The sequence below is a fragment of the Lycorma delicatula genome, chromosome 3, assembly GCF_047948215.1.
Source record: "Lycorma delicatula isolate Av1 chromosome 3, ASM4794821v1, whole genome shotgun sequence".
NCBI lineage: Eukaryota > Metazoa > Arthropoda > Insecta > Hemiptera > Fulgoridae > Lycorma > Lycorma delicatula.
In genome coordinates, this window is record NC_134457.1 from 24,269,223 (window position 1) to 24,286,685 (window position 17,463).

General features: G+C 29.2%; 1 protein-coding gene across 1 annotated transcript in view; it reads right to left on the reverse strand.

Moving 5' to 3' along the window:
* Positions 1 to 464: 464 nt before the first annotated feature.
* The window catches only part of LOC142320820 (WD repeat-containing protein on Y chromosome-like), an 89,341-nt gene continuing 72,342 nt past the window's right edge, over positions 465 to 17,463 (reverse strand). The window contains exons 12-16 of the mRNA XM_075358795.1: positions 14,242 to 14,457; positions 8,498 to 8,726; positions 2,257 to 2,437; positions 830 to 1,033; positions 465 to 482 (exon numbers count right to left, since the gene is read on the reverse strand). Of these exons, the coding sequence (XP_075214910.1) occupies positions 465 to 482; positions 830 to 1,033; positions 2,257 to 2,437; positions 8,498 to 8,726; positions 14,242 to 14,457 (848 nt within the window). The remainder of the gene's footprint in view (positions 483 to 829; positions 1,034 to 2,256; positions 2,438 to 8,497; positions 8,727 to 14,241; positions 14,458 to 17,463) is intronic.

Consider the following 17,463-nt stretch of genomic DNA (forward strand, 5'->3'; position numbering starts at 1 on the left):
GAAGTTTTAGTTTTATTAAGATTATAACATACGTTCTTTAAGTTGCTGATAATGGAATTTTATTCTGAAAGCGGTTGAACGTATGCATAAAAGAATTGTTGGTAAGTGGGTTTTTTAATTATTAATTAAATATTAATACCTTGAATAGTTCTTAAGAAAATGTTTACATAGGGTGCCATAGTTATATTCATCCTCTTATGAGAGGTGGTATTGAACAGCTTTTGAAATCTTCATCCCATTTTGAGCACCAGGTATCATCAGAGGGTGAGAAGAGACAGCTAGAATATTGGTGACCCTAAAAAGGGTTTGTTTAGTAACCCAGTTTCCAGGGTGCTTACCCCTGTTAGGTGAAACAGGTTGGCTCTGAAAAGAGTCATTTACTTTGTGAGTTCTCAGAATTAAACAAAAGCAATTGTTGTGTTAGCCCAGGAGTCAAGTTGAAATCTTGACCAGGGTATTCAGCTTCAACCTAAACTTCTGTTCTGAAAAGAACAAATATCTTTATTATATTGATAAAATTAAATCAATTGAGAACAAACATAAAATAATAAATAAATAAATGAACAAACAAGAGAAAATTAAATAATGAATACTTTAGCATTATTCCAATGCAAAGTAGAAAAATACAACAGTGGTTTTCCATTAATGGAAGAGTACCCAGCTTTTCGTTTGAAAGGTCTCTGTCTAAATTTCAGTCAGGATCCAATCATTTTTCATATACTAAAAAATTTACATTTCATACCCCTTTCAGATTCACTTGGACAAGCTTAGAGCATATGTGGTTAGTAGCTTAAATTACATTAAAAAAGATTATTTTTAAGATCCTTACTCTTGGGCCTGTGTTGACATCAATCTTTGGCTGATGTATTCTTCTTAATCCTCTGGAGGGTAATTTATAATAGTTACCTAAAATAGGATCACTACAACTTTTTCCATAAACAGTGTATAAAAATCTCTTTTCAGATAAAAACTTTTCAATGTCTTTCTCATGTTGAGAGCTAGTAATTACTTGATCTTCACTAAAACCAATCACCTGTTGACATAATATAATTAAGTAATTATAATATAATGCGATAACTATTCCAATTAAATTATTAGCCTTTATTTTAAATGCTTTTGAAGATTCCTTCATTTTCAGTTTTTTTTTAATCAAAAAGATATTTTTTCACAATATTTTTTTTCAATGAAGTCATGTTTTGCTTATACATTTGAAAGTAAGTTATTGAGATGCTTGTAATTAGATACAAGCTTAGAAGTCTGTTTTACTGTTTTGTCTTCATTTGTTAAACATTTTATTTTGTAAATTTTTGTGTATGAATATACATTAAAAAAAAAAAAACACAAGATTAATCATTTTAGAAAAATGTAAACACAAGTGTCTGAGGAATGCAACATCAGGAAGCTATGGCATTAGTAGTATTTTTGTTGCTAGCAAGACTCAACCAACTCTGAAAACAATATTGTACTCCCAAAGTGAAGAAGTGCTTGATGGTAAGTTATGATTTTCCAGCCAGTTTGGAATACCTATATTTAGTTGCAGGGTGCAAATATTTTTTGTAATTAATTTTTTTAGGCATAAGAAATAACTTTAATTAAAATACAGAGAGAAAATCATCTTTCTTTGATATACTTCCATTAGCCTCTTTGAAAAAGATAGGGTACAACTTACAAGCAATGTGTATAGAGTGTGCTGAACACATGGTTTCTATGGAGTACAATTCTTCAACTCCCTTTAAATTTGGATGGACAAAAATTTGCATGTATTTTAAAAATACTAGTATATATTTTTAAAATATGAAAATAATGCAACTTCTACTATAGAGTACTTATTTGGTAACAGTAATTATGTATAACTAAGATTGAAATATGGAATTTGTTTATTTATTTTGTGTTCATTAAATGAAATAAACCTAAATTTTTATAATAACAGGAATATCATTCATTATCTTCAAACTGTCATGTATAGGAGGACACACTTTATATATAATTCAAAAATTAATGTAACAGAAGGATATTTTAAGTGTTTCAAATTATATATATCTAAGTGTTAAATAGAAATTTATTTTCTTACTGTTGTATTAACTCTCCCTAAGAAAGGTAAAAACTTTATTCTGTAATAACTGTAACATGACATGCACTAATTCCACCATGTTGTACACCATGCAACTGCAAATCTCAATATTATTCAAAATTATATTATTATTATTATTATTATTATTATCAAAGCTCTTTGCGTACATAATTACTATTCATCACCTGTAATGTTGTTTTAGAAGCAATCCTTTCAATATCAGGAGGTATTCGTCTTTCTGTATTTCTTAATACATTATCAACAAGTTCATCTGGAACAAAATTAGGCCAGCGTTGAAGACCACCTAAAGTTCCCAAGTACTGCCCTCCTAGTGACCAGAATCTGACTGACTTATCAACACTGCAACTAAACAAATAAAAATTTTTATTATTTAAAAAAAATCATTTTTTACTATAAAGAATTAGTTTACCAATTTTTCTCACTGGTTTAGATGACTTGACAGGTGTAAGATTTAATATACTTTTTCTTGTCATTGCTAAAATCCATTAATTTACTAAATATATGTAATAATATATTGTTAATAAATAATATATATATTTTTCTTATAAATTTTAATGACTGAGAACTGGTACATGTGTAAGGCTGATATTTTTTTTAAGACCGAATTATAATACTAGAAAATAGTAAATGACTAAATAAAAATTACATATTTGAAAAAGTAAACCCAAGTAATTAATGTGAGATAGGTTTTTCTAACATAATGACAGGTTTCTCACATGTCTAGATTATATTATTATGGAAGAAAGGTTTACTGAAAGTAAAGGGGCAAATCATTAATACTGTAGCAATCATTAAAGTAAAAGAGGCTGGTAGATAGCAAAGAACTCAAAACTTGTAGAAAAGTTTTATAAAATGTTTTGACATTTGAGAGAAAATTACATTACCAGGAAATAAAATAAACTAATTCAGAGTTGTTTGAAGTGAAAATTATAGTTAATAATCAGTTTTTCAGTTATAAATGCTAATTAGTTTAATATTCTTAGGAAATAAATAAATGAGATGACTGAAATAAATTGGAAAAAATAATACATTATAGATCATGCCAATATAAGATAAATTTTAAATATAAAAACAAACTAAAAGTTGTAAAATAAATACAAACACATGAAATAATGTTAAGGTAATACATTAAATGTAAAATATTACTATAATACAATTCACAAATTCAGAAGCCGCTCTTGAAAATGACTTTGAGCACATATTTATGTACACATTGAACATGATACAGTAAAATGGTATGCTTGAGGCATATCAGGAGAATACACACTGTGATTATGGTAGACATTAAAAATGCTTTTAATAATGTCAGATAGAAGGTTAAATTTCGAAAAGGATGTAGCAGAATGAAGGCTTTCAGTGTCCTGCGAAGGCACCCAGCAGCAACGATCCTGTTGGGCCCCCCACTGCCCGCCCCTGCGAGCTGCCTTCCACCCTCATCCTCTGGCTTACTTCCTTACATCAGAGCCGTTCTTCCTCCAGTTCTTTGGCAAGGACATGTCTGAACCAATCCCCACATTGGTTCCAACTCTCTACCGATCCAATCATAGTTTTCAGTATTTCTTCTGGGGAAACTTCCCTTTCAAATGGATACTCCAACGCCATCTGGGGCACCTTAGAAAGTATGTATCACATCCTCCTCTTCGTGACAGTATTGACACATCAGCATCTCTCGCCTCGCCCTGGCATAGAGGTAGACCCCAAGGACTCATGGCCTGTCAACCACTGGGCCATTCAGAAGTCCACCTTCCTGTGCCTCCTGCACAGGAAGCATTCCGTGCATTGAGGCATATCAGGAGAATACACACTGTGATTATGGTAGACATTAAAAATGCTTTTAATAATGTCAGATGGAAGGCTATCATCAAACAGGTGGAAAAGAGAAAGGTGTAATTCACCTTGGTCAGAGTAATTCAGGAATACCTGACAGGTATGATGACGGCATTGATGTGACTCTTGATAAGATCCAAGTATTTAGTAGTACTGACTTGACAGGACGAGGGGGTTCACAGCACATGTCACAGAAACATGCAAGAAGAAGGAGAGAGTTATGTCTGCGGTGGTTGCTTTAATGGGGAATGTGGGTGGCCCTCGAGCCTCCAAAAGAAGGATTACTGCGGCTATGTTGTTTCAGTTGTGTTATATGCAATCCCAGTTTGCTATAACGCTCTGAAGAAGAAATGCAATAGAGCTCAGTTGCACAGTATATACTGCAGGCTGGCTCTGAGTGAGGCGTAGACACATAGAATAACCTTGCTCAGGGCAGCTCTGGTGATCACTGATGTGCTGTCACTAATTTTTTGACGGAGAAGTGTCTTGCCAGATACTGGAGAAGCCAGGAAGGAGCTCATAAGGTGGCAAGAGAGGTGGACAGCGACAGCAATGGAAGATGGACGTATTGGATTATTTCGTACATTGGGACAGTGCATTGGGTTCTTGTCAAGAGTCACATCAATGCCTTTCAGCCTCACCAAGATTCGAGGAATCCTTCTTCGCCCAGTTATCTGTAGCATAATTGTTTTACATGGAGACAACTCTAGCCTCTCACTAGATGAACGCAACAAAATTTTTGGTGAAGGTACTGTGTAACTTACGAGGAATGTGAAAGGCTTTCTGAGAAAAATTTCAATTGTAACAAATAACTTTGGGATCTAAGTTATATTCCAATTTTTTTCAAAATCACAGGCGAAACCCTAATTATAAACAATTACCCACATGTGCTTATGCAGTAAATCACAGTGGTGACTAAATTGAAACTTGATGCTTGGGTGTAGGGTCTACTAAGTTAATTGAATTGAATGCATGTACTCTGAAAATCAGATAGTGATGCCAAAGTATAAGAGGAACGAAAAGTCTGTATTCTTGCACATAACTGTGCAAGAGTTTTTAAAATATATATTTATAAAATTGTAAATATTCTTCTACAATTGCTTTTGTAAATTATTACTAAATAAATTACAAATTTATATCATTAAATATTTTGGAATTAACAGCAACACAGTATTTTTTATTTTTTTTTATTTTAGAAATGCAGTACTTTCAAAGGAACTCTATACCTACTAAATATGAAACAATAGTTCAAATTTAAGGATGTTTTGTTATTGTCAAGGAGGGTATCTTAAGTTTTTTTTACTTCATTTTCTTAGGATTTTTGCTCTTCTGAGTTAAGCAATATCTGACACCAATCAGTAGAATAACAATGATGATCAGTGCTTAGGGCAGCAAATGACTAACTGATAAAAAATTCATTCATTTGTCTATTATCTACATTACTTTATATGTTGAAATTTCTCATCACACTTAATAACAATTTCAGAGTTCTGATGAAACTTATTTACCTCTCTCTACCCAAGCTGAATATCCTTAGGTATTCACCACTTAACAGTAATTAAATTTTTAATGCAATATGACACTTTTCCCTGTAATTTTAATATCTTCATAATAATTTTAGCTAAAGACATTAAATATAATGGGAAGTTTTTCTGCAATGTTCTTTTCAGCTTGATGAGCACTCTTGAATGGCTTTCCTTTAACATAATGGCTTTAAATTTTAACATAAGATTAACCTTATGTTAAAATTTATTTTTTTTCTTTTTTCTTTAATCCTTTTTTGTGTATTAAATAATTGATTTGTTTATTTAGTGGGGTTTTTTTTTTTTTTTTTTTTTTTTTTTGATTTTTTTATTTCTATTTCTTATTTTTTTATAATTGATAGGGTTTCATATATTTTTTGTTGCTTGAGTATTTGAATTTTTATTGTTGTTTTGTTATCTGTTTATTTACATTATTATTTTGATTTGTTGTCTAAGGTTTATATTTTTTGTTTTCATTTTTTATTATTTTTTTTGTTTTTGGATTTTATTGTTATTGATTTTTTTTATTTTTATTTTTTCTTTGAGTGTAGATTAATTCCTTTATTTTTGTTGATTTTTGGGTGGGGTTATCAGCCTGAGCGTTTAAGTGCGGGATTTTTTTAAATTTTTTATACTCTTTTTGGTTCTTTTCCCTTTTTATTTAGAATTTTTTATTTAAATAGTTTTTATGGTTATTTTAATTATTTATTTTTTGATTTTTTGCTGAATAATTATTTAACGTTTATTATTTTATTTTATTTTTTGATTAAGTTTCCTTTATTTGGATTTCATTTGTGGTTGCCTAGGGCTCATGTTGAGGCACCTACTTCGGGTTCTATATCTTAGCTGGTCCTTTAAGTTTTTTATAAATATTTCTCTTCTTTTTTTAATTATACTAAAAACTTAGCTGGTTACCAGTGGTCCTTGAAGGACCACTTAAGTGGTCCTTCAAATGTTCTTACGATGTTATTTACTGAGATTATTGTAATAATTAGGATAAATATTATTGTAATTGTAATGTTTATTTTATATATTCTAAAAAATTTTCTTGTTGATTTTTCTTCAGTTAATTCTGTTGTTATTTCTTTTATTTCATTGAGTTTAGTAGTTATTTCTGTTGTTGGGTCTATATTTCTTATTACAATAGAGGTTAATATTACTAGTATTCATATTAAAAAAATTTTTGTTCTTGGTTTGAATTTTTCATTTGATGCGATTCTTGATATGTATATAAATATAATTATTAGTCCTCCTACTGTTGTTAGGAATATAATGTAAAGATATCATGATGATTTAATTATTATTGAATTATTTCTGCACATCAAGGCTGTTTGGAAAATTATTATTGATCCTAGTGATATGGGGTGTTTAAGTATTGGTGATACAATAATGTTTGATAAAATTAAATATTTTGTGAAAATTCAGTAAGTATTTTAATATAAAATATTAGTTTTGGATACTAAAGATGATTTTTTCTTTACTGATTTTGTTTAGATAAATTTTTTAAAATTATGATTTACAAGATCATTGTTTTTTTTAAACTATCCTAAACTTGACTTATGATAATTATTTATTTTTTTGGTTATTTTTTTAGATTAATTATTTTTTTATTTGTTCGTAGGCATTTTCTTTTATGTCTTTTGGGGCTTGAATATTTATTGCTTTATTCTTTTTTTTTTATTTTTGGGTTTATAGGTTATTTTGATTTTGATTATTATTTTTTAGTTATTTATTTGGTGTTTGGTGTTTGGTGTTTGTGATGGTGTTTTAGGACTTTCTTTATTGGTTTTTTTAATTCGTAATTCTAGAAGAGATTATTTAGATAGATTAACCTTATGTTAAAATTTATTTTTTTCTTTTTTCTTTAATCCTTTTTTGTGTATTAAATAATTGATTTGTTTATTTAGTGGGTTTGTTTTTTTTTTTTTTTTTTTTTTTTAATAATTATGTATTTTTAGATATACTTATTATAATATAATTATATTCCTTAGGTTTTTTAAACTTTAAAATTTATTTAAATGAATAAAATTATTTTTAATAAAATCCTATTTAATTTAATTAAAAGTTATTTTTAATTAAATCCTTATAAATTAACTATTTAACTAAAAATAAGAATAATTTTTATTAAATATCTTACTGATGCATTTAATTAAATAATTTATTTTAGATGATTATCTTTACAAAAACTATTTTACATTTAAATAAAAATCTATATTATATTAAAATTCTTAATTAAATATAAGAGGTTATTTATTATATAATAAATTTTTTAATTTATATAACTCTTATATATTAAAATATTATATTTAATAAGATTAAATATTAAAGGGAGAAATAGATATATTTAAATAAATATATTACTATATATAATATATATATTATAATATAACTATCTTTTTTCTTTTTTGTAATATAATAATTAATCAATTGAATGATATAATATAAATATCTTATTATAACGAAAAAATTTTTGTTGAAAAACTAAACTTAAAAATCAAAAATTGCAAAAAATTGCAAAAAAATTGCAAAAAATTGCAAAAAAATTAAATAAACCCAAATAAGCAAATAATGTACCGTATAAAAAAAAATGACATAAAAAAAAGGAAAAAAAACAATGAATTTTCATACTTAAGCAAGATGCCTGATTAAAGGATTACTTTGATGAAGTAAATTAAGTGAAACCTTTTTCAAGTGGGTCTAAGTTTTTTTAAGTTTTTAAATTTCAGGTATTTTTCCTCTCTTCTCATTTTCTGGTTTAGTGCTTGTAATTTGGTATAGAAATTTAGAATTTCATGTGTTTAGAAATGCATTAACAATAAAAATATCATGATCTGCAGATTAAAATTCAAGCAATTAATTCAGTTCACATTGTTTTTTTATTTACACTATTTATTTTAACCATATTTATTTATACTGATATTTTCAAACACAAATGAGAATCTTTTTCATAAAATTGATTATAAAAACATCTGCAACTAATATTTAGAACATTTTACTATTATAGTTGTTTGATTTATTCTAATTTTTGATAAAAAGTGAAATGATCACATGTTACCTGATAAGAATTTCCATACTATCTAGATATTCAAGATGAGTAACAGTCATTAAATGTGCTTGATAGGAAGAAAGTAATATAGGATAGTCTTGTGTTGACTGTACTGAGTTAAACTTCCCAAAATAACAAAACTTATTTTTTAATTTATCTATATCAATCTTAATATGTTCTACGGCTGGTACTCCAAAGTTGGTCATTAACCAAACTCCTATGAATCCACTAGTATCACCTAAAATTTGAAACAAGATTGCATTAACTCTATACATATTCCAGCCCAATATAAAAGAGAGAGGATCATTATGTGAAGTATCATTCACATGTATGCGTATAAAGAACTAAGAACACATACAAAATAGTAAGTGTCCAAATTTAATAAATCTTCTATAATAAATTTTAAAGTAGTGTTTTTTTATAGAGAAGATCCTAGGAATGTGATTCCTGGTAAAGTTTTGAAATTTTTTGTTTATAATTTTCTCATTAGTTAAAAACTTCTTTTTTTCAAGGATTAAATTAAACAAAAAAGACCATAAATAAATGATTATTATTAATATGAACATTGGTGAAATGTAAACGTTTTTTAATAACAAATGTGATACGATATTTTAATACGAGGTGTGATTGGTTAAATTTTAAAACAGGTGCTGCCATTGCTCAATAGCAGGGGCCAGGGTTTGCCCACGGGTGTGGAAGGGAAAGCTCGTTGAAATGTCCTGGAAAGAAAAGATCAATACAATATCTTTGTTCAGTAGAGAATTCTCTTGTTGATGACAACGTTATTGAAATTTTGGATTGCGTTTACTTCGGCAATAAGGGACGGTACCACTCGGACGGCTACATTAACAGCCAAAGCTGCCAAATATGGATCACTGAAAATCTTCATGCATTTTATGAACGACCATTACATGCATGTAAAATTGGTGTTTGTGTGTGATCTCCTGACGTTGTGTAATAGGGCCTTTATTTTTTTACAAATCTGTAGATGGTGTGGTTTATCGCAACTTAATCACAGAGTTTATTACCATGTTAAATTTACACGAAAATGTTTGTTCCTGCAGGATAACGCAGTGTATCACGCCACTAATGAATGAAACTCTGGATAAGTTACAGGAAGTTTTTGACCATCGTTTGATATCAAAAGGGTTGTGGCTTCCAAGATACCCAGATCTTACACCGGCAGACTTTATCCTATGGGAGTATTTAAAAAGTTTAGTTTCAAAAAACAATCCTCATACACTTGAATTGAAGGTTATTGAAAGTGAGATTTCAAACATTATGAAAAATAGCTACAAATGTTTTGAAACATTTATGAACCTGCATCGGAATCACAAGAAAACATTTTGAACATCTGTTGTAAAGTTATTAAAAGTAATTTGAATACTGTTGTGTAAGTAATTTATTAACATTAATATTTTTATAATAAATTCTTGTCGTCAGACAAAGGGGTTGCATCCTTATTGAAACTCCAGTTATTTACAAATAACTGAAGGGGTTTTGCTTTAGACCAGACTTGTTTCTTCAGGACTGCTGACATTAACAATCACGCCAAAAAAGATAGATCAAATAGAACTATATATTTCATGCATGGAGAGTTAATTCTTCAGTTTTTTTAATTAAAATATAAAAAATATATCTAAAATTTATAATAAAAAATAAATATTGTGACAATAAATATTTTAAATATTTACGATACCATATTTATTATTCTTATTCTATATATTCAACTTAGTTTGAAATAAAATGCATCATTCAAGGGATCAGTAAAACATAAGAGGAGTTTGCTTGAATAGATATTTTCAGACCTGCTAAAAAAATAATTATAGACAATCTGCTGTGTAATAGCTTTTTTTTTATTTTCAGTCATTTGACTGGTTTGATGCAGCTCTCCAAGATTCCTTATTTAGTGCTACTTGTTTCATTTCAGTATACCCCCTACATCCTACATCCCTAACAATCTGTTTTACATATTCCAAAGGTTGCCTGCCTAGACAAATTTTTCCTTCTACTTGTCCCTCCAATATTAAAGCGACTATTCCAGGATGCCTTAATATATAGCCTATAAGTCTGTCTCTTCTTTTAGATATATTTTTCCAAATGCTTCTTTCTTCATCGATTTGCCGCAGTACCTCTTCGTCACTTTATCCACCCATCTGATTTTTAACATTCTTCCATAGCACCACATTTCAAAAGCTTCTAATCTTTTCTTCTCAGATACTCCTATCGTTCAAGTTTCACTTCCATATAAAGCGATACTCCAAACATATACTTTCAAAAATCTTTTCCTACCATTTTAATTAATTTTTGATGTAAACAAATTATATTTCTGACTCAAGACTCGTTTCGCCTGTGCTATTTGGCATTTTATATCGCTCCTGCTTCGTCCATCTTTAGTATAATTCTACTTCCCAAATAACAAAATTCTTCTACCTCCATAATATTTTCTCCTCCTATTTTCACATTCAGTGGTTCATCTTTGTTAATTCTACTACATTTCATTACTTTCGTTTTGTTCTTGTTTATTTGCATGCGGTAGTTCTTGTGTAGGACTTCATCCATGCCATTCATTGTTTCTTCTAAATCCTTTTTACTCTGAGCTAGAATTACTATATCATCAGCAAATCATAGCATCTTTATTTTTCTCCTTGTACTGTTACTCCGAATCTAAATTGTTCTTTAACATCATTAACTGCTAGTTCTATGTAAAGATTAAAAAGTATCGGGGATAGGGAACATCCTTGTCAGACTCTCTTTCTTATTACGACTTCTTTCTTATGTTCTTCAATTATTACTGTTGCTGTTTGGTTCCTGTAAATATTAGCAATTGTCCTTCTATCTCTGTATTTGAACCCTAATTTTTTTTAAATACTGAACATTTTATTCCAGTCTACGTTATCGAATGCCTTTTCTAGGTCTATAAACGTCAAGTATGTTGGTTTGTTTTTCTTTAATCTTCTTTCTACTATTAATCTGATGCCTAAAATTGCTTCCCTTGTCCCTATACTTTTCCTGAAACCAAATTGGTCTTCTCCTAACACTTCTTCCACTCTCCTCTCAATTCTTCTGTACAGAATTCTAATTAAGATGTTTTTGATGCATAACTAATTGTTCTGTATCCTTCACATTTATGTGCTCCTGCTTTCTTTGGTATCAGGACTATAATACTTTTTTTGAAGTCTGACGGAACTTCTCCTTTTTCATAAATGTTACACACCAGTTTGTGTAATCTATTAATCACTTCCTTACCTGCACAGCACAGTAATTCTGCAGGTATTCCACCTATTCCAGAAGCCTTTCTGCTATTCAAAACTCTTAATGCTTTCTTAAATTCAGATCTCAGTATTGTTTCTCCCATTTCATTCTCTTCTTCCTCTATAACAACATTTTCTAATTCATTTCCTCTGTATAACTCTCAATATATTCCACCAACCTATAAACTTTACCTTTCGTATTATAAATCAGTGTACCATCTTTGTTTAACACATTATTGGATTTTACTTTATGTACCCCAAAATTTTCCTTAACTTTCCTGTATGCTCCGTCTATTTTACCAATGTTCATTTCTCTTTCCACTTCTGAACACTTTTCTTTAATCAACTCTTCTTTCGCTAGTTTGCACTTCCTGTTAATAGTATTTCTTAATTGTCAATAGATCCTTTTACTTTCTTTAACACTAGCATTCTTATATTTTCTACGTTCATCCATCAGCTGCAATATATCGTCTGAAACCCAAGGTTTTTTACCAGTTCTCCTTGTTCCGCCTAAGTTCGTTTCTGCTGATTTAAGAATTTCCTTTTTAACATTCTCCCATTTTTCTTCTACATTTTCTACCTTATCTTTTTTACTCAGACATCTTGTGATGTCCTCCTCAAAAATCTTCTTTACCTCCTCTTTCTCAAGCTTCTCTAAATTCCACCGATTCATCTGACACCTTTTCTTCAGGTTTTTAAACTCCAATCTACATTTCATTATCACTAAATTATGGTCGCTATCAATGTTATCTGCTCCAGGGTAAGTTTTGCAGTCAACGTTGATTTCAAAATCTTTGTTTAACTATGATATAATCTATCTGATACCTTGCAGTATCGCCTGGCTTTTTCCATGCGTATATTCTTCTATTATGATTTTTAAACTGGGTGTTGGCAATTACTAAATTATACTTCGTGCAAAACTATAAGCGGTCCCCTCTTTCATTCCTTTTGCCCAGCCTGTATTCACCCACTATATTTCCTTCCTTGCCTTTTCCAATGCTTACATTCCAATCTCCAACTATTATTAAATTTTCATCTGCTTTTATGTGTTTAATTGCTTCATTATTTTTTCATATACACACTCTACCTCATCATCATCATGGGTGCTTATAGGCATATAGACGTTAACAATCGTTGTCGGTTTAGGTTTTGATTTTATCCTTATTATAATGATTCTATCGCTATGCATTTTGAAATACTCTACTCTCTTCCCTATCTTCTTGTTAATTACGAAACCTACTCCTGCCTGCCCATTATTTGAAACTGAGTTAATTATTCTAAAATCACCTGACCAAAAGTCGTTTTCCTCTTCTCCCCGAACCGAACCAATTCCTACTTCATCTACATATATCCTATCCATTTCACTCTTTAAATTTTCTAACCTACCAACCTTTTTTAAACTTCTAACATTCCACGCTCCGACTAGTAGAATGTTATTTTTTAATTTTCTGGTGACCCCTTCCTTAGTAGTCCCCACTCGGAGATCCAAACGGGGGACTAGTTTACCTCCAGAATATTTTACCAAGGAAGGCGCCTCCATCATTGCTATATGAAAATGCAGAGAGCTACATTTTCTTGGAAAAAAAGCAGCTGTAATTTTCCATTGCTTTCAGCTGCGCTGTTCTCAGAGGACTGAGTGATGTTGATATGGCCGTTTAAGTCGTCCTGACTTATGTCCTTAACAACTACTGAAAGAGCTGCTGCCCTATTTCAGGAATCTTTCCTTAGTCTGGCTCTCAACAGATATCTCTCCGACATGGTTGCACCTTCGGTCCAGCTACTCTGTATCACTGAGCACCCAAGCCCCCTCACCAACGGCAAGGGCTCATGATTCATAGAGGGAGGTGTAATAGTTAGACAATATAAAATAACAATAGGAATTAGCAAATAGAAAGTTCATTTTAATTTTTTTTAAGTGAAGATATGAAAAAGATAATATGAAAAAATTACCAACATTACTGTAAATAAAATGTATGTTAAAATGACAAAAAAAGTTGGATTAGATAAGTTAAGATCGAATAAAAAAAATTTTATCTTTTTTATAGAACAGAATATCAAGCTTGAAGTAAATCAAAAACCATGTAAAAAACCAATAATGCTGTTACCTTAAAGATATTTAATCTCCGTGAGATCGATTCTATTAATTTGTTCTGATGAATAAAAACATTCAATTCTACCAAATGGAAATATGTAAAAAAATCAGAATAAATAATTAATTCATTTATTCATCTGTCCAGTTAAGCCCATAATGAATACAACAAAAATTAACATTGTATGAAACAAAGTTAACAAAAGTTGAACTAAATACTGAATTTCCAATTTAGTTATTTTTCTGAGATAATCATGTTAAAAAAATAATAATAATACATTTTAAGCAAAAAAATAAAGCATTTTCATTTTATTTTAAAAATAATATATTTTTAAGCAACATTTTCAAATGTAACATTTTTTTATTAAATATGAAATATGGAGGAGTATAGTTATAATTTAAATGCTCACCAGTAAAAAGATAAGTATTCTTTGAATCAGTACCCATAACAATTACATAATTACCCAAGCTATTATGGGCAATAAACTGGTCAATTAGTCCACCTGATTTGTGATGGGACCACATCTGTATCCTACCACTTTCAACAGACACCAATAATGATCCCCAATCTGGTTCCATTGGTCGAGTCTGAAGAAATAAAGTAGAATGTATCGGCAAATCTTCCTCTGAATAGAAAAAAAATATCACTCATTACAGTTTATGATATGTAAAAAATAAAATATTTCTAACTGTAAAATTTGTTTAAAATTCTATAGAACTTTAAATTCATTGTAAACAAAAGTTTATATGCGTGTAAGAAACCAGTAAGCTTTAAACTGATTTCCCATCATAGCAAGCTCCAAACTTATAAGACAGTAATCCAAATGATATTATTAGATGGAACCAAAAATTGGATTTGAGTAAAAATGCTGAAAGAAAAACCTAACTTTCTGAATTTTTTATTTCTTCATCATAGAATGAATCTCTTTAAAAATATATGATCCTGCAATTTTCAGTTGACATCATTATTATTATTGTCAAAATTCTGACTGGAAATGAAATCTTCAATAGCAGGAACATTAAATGTGTTATCAGTGAGAATATAACTAAGTCTCATCACCTTCCTGTGTGATGCATCAGAAAGGCTAAAGAAGTATTAGTTTGTGTGACTTTTGTTCTCCCTCAAGGATCAAAAGATCCTTGGGTGAGTAGTACTCACCCAAACGAGTATTTCAGACAGCTCAAATAACATGATACAATTTCATTAAGATTATTTCTTGAAATTTCAGGAAAGTGAAAAATTATGAATCTTCTATTCTCATTATTTTACATATAAGATTGTTATTGATCGTATATGACCAACTGCTACATACAACCACATGGACATTCTTATATCTTTCATTGAATTTTCAACCTATTTTCTTGGATGTAGACTTTAGTTATCATTATACAGAGTTCTCACGAAGAAACTTTCAGACATGTTCTGGTAAAAATAATGAAAAAACTTCATATAAATGTAGGTCTGGAAACGCTTTGTTTTTGAGTTAAGGCTAGTGAAAGATTTTACTCAGATTTCAGCTCTTGTAATAAAAAGAAGCTGTGCTGTAATTTTTGGGATCCAAATTAATAAGTAAATCTTTGGTTTCTTATGTAACTTAAGCTTAGAAATAGTATAAAACAGGTTCCCAGATCTGTAACGCCAGTAGTTTTGAAAATATATGATGTAACACAAAATTGTCAAAAAACAAGTTTTTTTTACATTTGTATTACAATAGCTTTGTTAAATGTGGAATTTTTAGTAAAAAAACTTTTAGAGAATTTAATTCTGACAAAATTAATGTAAATACAGTCAATGAAAGTAAATAAAAACTTTTAAAAATTGGTTTTTTATTGATGCAAAACAAATGAAAATTAGACAGAAAATCGTATTATTCTTTCTGTACCTAAAAAACATCATTCTTAATATAGGAAAACAAAAAAAAAAATAAAATACATAAAATGATAAATGGTAACAAAATAACAAACCTCAGTTAACAGTATAATTGTTCGAAATTCCCTCCTTCACAATGTACTCTGCCCGATGTAAAATATTTCCGGTGGTTTTCCATATTCAAAATGATCATGAGAGATACGGAAAGCCACTGGAAATGTTTTACGTTGGGCAGAGTGCTATGTACATTGTAAAGGAGGGTATTTCGAACAATTACTGTAACTGAGGTTTATTATTCTGTTACCATTTATCATTTCATGAACTTTATTTTTTTGTTTTGCTATATTAAGAATAATGTTTGTTAGGTACAGAATAATACAATTTTCTGTCTATTTTTGTCTGTTTTACTTCAATAAAAAACCGATTTTTAAAAGTTTTTATTTACTTTTTATTGGGTGTATTTGAATAAATTTTCTCAGAATTACATTCTCTACAAGTTTTGTTACTAAAGCTTCTGCATTTATTAGTCATTTAACAAAGCTATTGTACTGCACACCTAAAAAAACTTGTTCTTCAACACGTGAATACTGTGTTTTACATTGGATTATCATAAAAACTTCTGGAGTAACAGTTCTGGGACCTGTTTTCTCCTATTTGTCAGCTCTAATTACATAAGAAACCACCAACTTTACTTCTTAATTTGGGTCTCAAAAATTATAGTAGAGCTTTCGCTAGCTGTAACTCGAAAACCAAGTGTTTCCAGACCTATGTTTATGTGAAGTTTTTCATTATTTTCACCAGTAGAAATTGTGCTGAAAGTTTTCTGGGTATTATATATAACATGTTTAGCGTAGAAAACATTAACATGTTTAATCATTTTATAGAAAATGGTTATTTAGTTGCTAGCCTTATTGACAGAGATAAAAAAATTGGTCTTAAATTGACCAATTTAAGAATGTGGTTAGATTAGACAAGTAATCCATAACAAGTTCTATAATATATATATAATATATTTACAGTTTATATTACTGACTGAAAAGAATTTCTCTGCAAGGACTGGATCTTTGCTAGTTTTGTTGGCCGTCTCCCAGTTTGTCTTATACATACACAAGTAATTTAAATATATCTTCTAAGCTATCGATTATAAAAGATTTAGAATATCATTGCATTTTGTTAATTTATTGTAGATTAATTTTTCTTATGAAACTCATTTTAATAGTAAAGTTTGTATTCCTTAAGAGGAGTGAAAAGTGTAAAATTTGTTTGTACTTATAAAAATGAGTGGTGAAAAATAACAATAAAAGATATATTCCTATTTTAAAAGTTATTAAAAAAAGATAATGAAGAATAGCAAAAAATATATGCAGTCACACATTAGGTAACCAACTTTATATGTGTTGTCATAAAAGTTGATTACACGAAAGAAATATGGTAGTGTTGAACAAATATTGAAGGACTGTGTGTAACTCTTGTGATCAAAGAAATTTATAATCATATATCAGTTATCTTTGTGTTTGGTAAAATTTCTAATCGTTAAAATTAATTGCATTATTAAACATCAACTTTTTAAACAGATTGACAAAAAGTGAGCATTTAAGATTTGATCAAAACTGCTTAAAATTATTTTATGTTATTTTTTTGCCATTTAGTTAAAAAATGAATCTATGAGTTTTATTGACTTGATTTAATACAAGAAGATTTAATCTACCAAGGTACTGGAAATAAGCTCAATTCTGAATATTAATCATCAAGATTGTTATCT